This window comes from Haematobia irritans, chromosome 2 (genome assembly GCF_050003625.1).
Source record: "Haematobia irritans isolate KBUSLIRL chromosome 2, ASM5000362v1, whole genome shotgun sequence".
NCBI classification, from domain to species: domain Eukaryota; kingdom Metazoa; phylum Arthropoda; class Insecta; order Diptera; family Muscidae; genus Haematobia; species Haematobia irritans.
In genome coordinates this window covers 57,040,476-57,048,035 of record NC_134398.1, presented here as the reverse complement: position 1 = coordinate 57,048,035, position 7,560 = coordinate 57,040,476, and the positions used below count along the sequence as shown (strand labels likewise).

The window sequence follows — 7,560 nt, the reverse complement described above, 5'->3', positions numbered from 1 at the left end:
ACCGAACACCAAAAATTTTTTTTTTACATATATTCCAGATATGTTCGGAAGATTCCCAAAAAAAGTTCAACCTTACATACTACTTACTACTTAAATTTTTACTATGAACTATAAAATATGTCTTATTAAAGACTTAAAGTCAGAAAAGAACAGTGCTTGATATAAACGAAATGGGCTGAGTTGTTGGCTCAAAAATATTTTTTTTTTTTTTTGTAAAAATAAAAATTTTCTAAAAACGAATTTTTTGGTGATAAAAGTTTAAAATTTTCTAAGGAATTCAAAAAACTCTAATAAAAGAAAAACGTTTTCGATACGTTTTTTTTCTTTGCGTGTCGAAATAAAATTTTCTATACGAATAAAAAGTTGACAACATTTTCTATAGAAATAAAATGTTGACAAAATCTTCTATAGAAATATTTCTTTAATGATATTGCACCTCTTAGCATTACTTGCACGGATGTTATAATTGCTGGCGATTTCAATTCTAATACATTTTTGGACACCCGTTTGACCTCACAGATGTCCGCAATCGGCCTCTCCGCTACAAATTCTACTATACCCACATACTTCGCTGGTACTAGTAGCACTCTTCTTGATTTGTTTTTTGTTACTGATCTGTCCGACGTTGTTTTGTATGACCAATTGTCCGCTTCATGTTTCTCGAATCATGATTTGATATTTATGAGCTACAAGTTTGCGATTATTAAGGACTCATATAGGAACTTTAATAACATAGATTTGGACCTTTTGCTACTTTCCTGCGCCACTGTTAACTGGAAACAGATATATAATATCGTATCCGTTGAGAACCAAGTTGATTTTTTGCAGGATCATATCTGTGCCTTACAGGATGTTTTTGTTCCCATGGTAACTAAAAGAATTCTTCATAAGGATAAACCATGGTTTTCTCATGAAATTCATGATGCAATTGAACGCAGGAACATGGCTTTTCGAAGGTGGAAACGTTTCAGAACCTCGAACCTACGTAATGAGTATCGCTCGTGTAGGGACCTGGTTAATAGAATGATTAGGTCAGCTAAGACTAGACCAGAGATTGTCTTCTGCCATTGATTCTAAAAGGACTTGGAGGATTATTCGAGATATTGGTAGATGCTGATGATCTTAATAGGAACTTTACCAACATTCCTTCAAACCCAATTGAGCTGGATTTTTTAAATTTTGACTTAGATCTTGCAGTTGGTCACGTCAATGGTTTTGGGTTTACTGGTATAGATCTGAATGATGTCCTATATGCAATTTCTATGGAAAGATCTAATGCTGTTGGTTTCGACGGGATTGATCCCAGGTTTATAAAAATGGTATTACCCTTCATCCTACGGCATATCACTTACATTTTTAACAATATTCTCATGGCAAGCACTTTTCCTAACGTATGGAAACACTCCAAAATTATACCACTACCTAAGAACTCAAAGGAATACCGTCACATAGCTATTCTCTGCTATTTTTCAAAGGTTGTTGAGAAGATAATACACAGACAAATGAACACTTACATACATGAGAATAATTTATTGTTTGAGAAGCAATCAGCTTTCCGTTCGAACTATAGTTGTATCAGTGCTTTGGTGGAAGTCACGGAAAATATTCGATGTAGTCTAGAGAATGGCGAAGTTAGCTTTCTGGTTCTTCTTGACCATTCCAAAGCTTTTGACACTGTAGAGCATAATAACTTCGTCATAGTATTAGATTACTGAACCAGGATCTTTCGAGGATATTTAGATGACCGAAGACAAATGGGTTATGCCCAAAATGTTTAATTATTACGAAAAGGATGTCTAGTTTTTCTTGTGATGTGGATATTGTAATAACATAAATGACGAAAAATAAGTTATTGTACCTCATGCTAAAAACTTAGGTTTGATTCTTAATAGCAATTTGACTTGGACGAATCAAATAAACGTAGCTATTGACCAGCGTTATTCGAAGTTACGCTCTTTTTGGGCTACTCAATCATTTACTCCTCAGCGGATTAGATTACTCCTGGCGAAGACCTACAAAATTCCTGGAGTACTATATGGTTCCGAATTGTTTGCGAACTGTGATTCGGCCAGTAAACGTAAATTGCACTCATTTTTCAACAATGTGACCCGTTATGTTTATGGATTGAAACGTCATGAATCGATATCTCAGTATTCGAAATCCTTATATGGTGTTTCACCCAAGATTTTATGCTCCTGAAATCTCTAACTTTTTTGCACAAGATAATATAAAAACAAACACCACCATACTTATTCCAGAAACTCCAGTTAACAAGATCCAACAGGGGAAAGAAATTAATACCTTTTCCACATCGAAGCCTAGTTTCTGAATGGCAATTTTTAATATTTGTCGTGCGTCTCTGGAACTCTCATCCACATGAACTGCAAACCACCAGTAACGCGTTAATTTGTTTGTTTGAAAATAATTAAAATTTGTTAAAATTCACGATGCAAGTGTTAGTTTTTTCATTATTTTTGTTTATTTTTTCTTCTTCGTTTTATTGCTTCAAAATTGAGTAGACATTAATTAATTTATTTATATGTTTGTTTATATATTGTACTCTTAAATTACTTCTTTTTTCTTATTTCATAATTTCTTCCAATTAATTAATAATATTCCATTGTTAACTTTAAGATATTACTTTTTCTTGCAACCATTACGGAGTTTATCCTCGTACTGTAATTATAAGAATTATATGTTCTTGTTGTGCGAGAAAATATAAATACAAATAAAAAACAAGTATATACGGCCGTAAGTTCGGCCAGGCCGAATCTTATGTACCCTCCACCATGGATTGCGTAGAAACTTCTGCGAAAGACTGTCATCCACAATCGAATTACTTGCGTTGTGCTAATACTTACCGATGGCAAGGTGACTTTACATTTCTAAACATCGTTTTCTAAATTGTGAGTTAGTCCATACGTTGTATATATCGATAATTACGAATCGATATGGACTTTTGCGCGGTACGTGGAGAGCCAGAATTGAAATATGGGGGTCGCTTATATGGAGTCTAATTATGAACTTTATATGGACCAATTTATGTGTGATTGAGATCGATTTATCTAAGGGCTATATATAAATATAGACCGATATGGACCTAGTTAGGCATGGTTGTTAACGGCCATATACTAGAACAATGTACCAAATTGCAACTGACTCGGATGAAATTTGCTTCTCCAAGAGGCTCCAAAACCAAATCTCGGGATCGATATGGGGGCTATATATAATTATGGACTGATATGGACCAATACCTGTATGGTTGTTAGAGAGCTATACTAACACCACGCACTAAATTTCAATCAGATCGGATGAATTTTGCTTATCCACCGGAGGTCAAATCTGAGGATATATAATTATGGACTGATATGAACCAATTCCTGCATGGTTGTTGGATACCATATACTAACACCACGTACCAAATTTCAATTGCTCTTCCAAGAGGCTCCGGAGGTGAAATCTAGGGATCGGTTTATATGGGGGCTATATATAATTATGAACCGATGTGGACCAATACCAACACCATGTACCAAATTTCAGCCGAATCGGATGAAATTTGCTTCTCTTAGAGGCTCCGAAAGCCAAATCGGGGGATCGGTTTATATGGGGGCTATATATAAGTATGGACCGACGTGGACCAATTTTTGCATAGTTGTTAGAGACTATATACAAACACCATGTACCAAATTTCAGCCGGATCGGATGAAATTTGCTTCTCTTACAGGGTCTGCAAGTCAAATTTGGGGGTCCATTTATATGGCGGCTATACGTAAAAGTGGACCGATATGGCCCATTTGCAATACCATCCGACCTACATCATCCAACACAAGTGTCAAGTCGATTGTTTGTTTCGTTCGGAAGTTAGCGTGATTTCAACAGACGGACGGACATTCTCAGATCGACTCAGAATTTCACCACGACCCAGAATATATATACTTTATGGGGTCTTAGAGCAATATTTAGATGTGTTACAAACGGAATGACATAGTTATTATACCCCCATCCTATGGTGGAGGGTATAATAAATAAAATTTTGACAAAATTTATTATAGATTTATCTCCTATTGACAAAATTTTCTACAGAAATAAAATCATGACAAAATTTCTCTAGAAAATTTTTTCAAAATTTTATTCCTCTAAAAATTTTTGTCAACATTTTCTCTAGAAAATATTTTTGCAAAAAAGATTTTTTTGTTTGGTAGTTTTTTTTTGTAAAATTTTCTTTAATTTTGGCAGGTAATTTGTTGCATTACATGTCAACCACACTTTTATTCTTATAAATATAGTTTTCGACATACAAACCCGATTATTAATTAAAGCACTCTGCACATCCGTATTCGGAATCAAACTTTTCATAAAGGTGGCTGGAAAATATGGAATCGATGGCATTTTGTGGAACTAAAAATTTTCCTACTCAGAAAAAATATGACAAAATTATTTCAATTTTAAAATTTAATTGAAGTTGAAAATTGCAATCAGTTAAAAAATTTAAATTTTATAGCCATATTCATAATAATTTACTGACAGTTTATCGAATGAATTTGTATGGTAATAGTTAATAGTTTAAAGTTTACGTTAATAGTTTAAAGTTTACGTTAACTTTTATGAATATATGCCTTATTCGTTACGTGTAAAACATTTTACCCTCGTTTGATATAAAACACTCATGAACACCGGTCGTATGTAATTATTAAATTTGGTCCAAAAAATTTAAACCAAAAATTTATTAATAAGATTCAACAACTTAAACAACAATAGAAAAATGGAATCTAACGATAGTCCTATGGTGTGAAACTATTTGTCTTTCTTACGGTCCTATTGGTAAACGAAGACACCACAATGATAGTAGTCTCTTATTTGATTTAGTGTCAGAGGCAAAGAAAACTTCGTAGCCCGAAAGGAGTTAGAAAATGAAGGAAAAAAACATGAAAGAGAATTATAAAGAAAATGTTTTATGGGCATCTGCAGTACAAACAAAAACTAGATAGCTTACTAAAGGCAATTTTCTTCAACGCCTCAGATATTGTCATTACATAGACCGTGAATGTTACATCAAAAGCCAAGTGACATAAGTAGAGAAAAATAAAAAATATATATATTTTATTAAATTAAAACTTGACAAATGCATTAAGATTACTATTATTATTCTGTTCTGCGTATATTGATTTTTATACCAGAGTAAAGTATTTTTCATATTTTCATATTCACATTAGTTGGCCTCTTATCCACTCCACCATTTTATCTTTTATTTTATGAACATGAGTAGTGTTTCGGAGTATGTGTTAATGTCTGCGCATTATGAAAATAACAATGTAGTTTTCTTTAAGTTTAAGTGGCAACCGGAGACGGAAGTGAAGTTGAAATAGCTAAAGTAGCTCTAGAAGTTACTTAACTTTCAATGTCTGGTTTCTATTATCAAAATGTCAACAATGTAATAGAAACATAATTTTTAGATTATTTTCTCACATTGTATGGCGGTTGTCAGGTACTCTAAATGGGAGTACTTTCTATTCCACTTTTCTTCACACACACACGCGCACCCACTACATACTAAGTATGTATTCAGGCAGTACTCATAAACTTTCAGAGATTATACAAAAGATGTGAAATCGAAAAGATAAATGCCCTGAAAGAGGTAAAATAGTAAAAGTGTTAATATCCGTTTTAACGGTTACAGATAAAGAAGATAGAGATTTAAATTATCAGATAAGTTAAGAAGGTTTAGAAAACATAGCTGGGAAAGTTTTATATATTCAGACATATATTTTAGCATTTTGTTATTGGCGACTATGAACTTTTTATGAGATTTGTAAAAAAGACCACGGAAAACAGTTCTAGAATTTAATTTTATGTTTACTGATTATTTTATAGAATGGGGTATAATAATAAAACTTTATTGTTTTACAAAAATCTCCCCATTAAGATTTATAACTTTTGCATGCATTTTAACCAATTGTCGAAGCACTTTTACCACTCTGATCTCCAAAATATGCATTCTGAAGGCATCAACCGCTTCTTCAGCTGTTAAACAGTCAATTTCCGTCTACCTTTAAATAGCACACAGCATCAATGGTTTCCGGAACAACAACTGATTTTGGACGAACTTCACGAAATTCGTCTTGGAGAGAACTACGGTTATATTCACCATACCATAAACACTGGTCTTTGACGGAGCTTCATCACCAAAAATTGAATTAAGTTAATCGATACACTGCTGTTGTGTTAATAAACTTCGAAAGTTGTAATATATTATCGCATAAAAATGTTCACGATTAAATTTATTTTTTGGCAAGACGAATATTTTAAGTTGCTGTAATATATTTGAATTCCAACATTACTAATATTTTATATGCGAAAGCATTTATTCATTATTTATACCATACAACATCTTCAACTTTTAAAGAGCGAAAATGTTTGAAATTGAAGATACGTATGTTTGTGAGTCGAAATAAAATTCACATATTATCTGACGAGAACCGACAATGTGGTTAAACGACATCAGGGGAATTGCAGGCAAATAAAAATAATCAAAAACTGAAATTGGTAGGATGCTTCATTAGGACCACATAATAACGAACTGATATAAACTGAATAGACAAGGGTTGTAGAGTCGGAGTGTAAAGATTTTGCTGGAGTCGTAAAAATTGTGGTCCACTCCAATTTCGGCCAAACTCAAATTTTAAAACGCTTCATACACAGATAAAAATAAGTTTGAGAACCAATAACTTTTGTTGGAAAACCAATAACAAAATTTGTTAATTTTCCTGCAACAAACTAATTTTTACTTTTAATAACCATTATTACAAAAAAGTTGTTAGCAATCGTCACCATCAGAAGGCAACAAATAATTTGTGTTCTCAATAACATAATTTGTAAGTAATTTGTTGAGCATCCAACAGTACAAAATATTTGTTGTTGAACGTTACGTTTAATCCTCAACAAATATTTTTGAATTTGAACGAAAAAAATTGATTGTGGTTTGTTGGAGTTTATCAATGACCTGTAACAAATTTATTGGTGTATTGATAAAAAATTAAATTGAAATTAAAATTGACAGAATTTTGCTATGAATTGCACCAAAATTGCAAAATTGCCGGAACAATTTTGGAGATATTTTGTTAAGTACACACAGAGAAGGAATATGACCAAAATGTTATTTTTGGACGGGGAACATGTAACATTTTTGTGTCGAAAATCCTATACTCAGTTTTGTAAATGTTTGACAATTTTAAATTTGAGTAGTCCCGGGTCTAGCAAGCATTTTGACAACTTTTTTCCCAGTGCTATATATTCTAGTTAATTAGAATTGTAATAACTCTAATCCCGATATTAATATGGTTTTATTATTTATCTCATACAAAAACACATTTAAGAAACTACCATATTGAAAAATATACAAATAATATATAAAATATATAAATATAGCTTTCGTACATATTCTCAGCGATGTGTGCGTAACCAGTCTTGTATTTTTGTTTACATATCGATAGCAGTCAACTATTTTCGCAACAAAGCAATTTGTTGAAAATTCAGAATATTTCCATTATTTCCTCTGCGAAG

General features: G+C 32.5%; 1 protein-coding gene across 1 annotated transcript; it reads left to right on the top strand.

Moving 5' to 3' along the window:
* Window positions 1-519: 519 nt before the first annotated feature.
* Window positions 520-1,071, top strand: LOC142224576 (uncharacterized). The gene has a single exon (XM_075294360.1). The coding sequence runs from the start codon at window positions 520-522 to the stop codon at window positions 1,069-1,071; it is 552 nt and encodes a 183-aa protein (XP_075150475.1).
* Window positions 1,072-7,560: the final 6,489 nt, after the last annotated feature.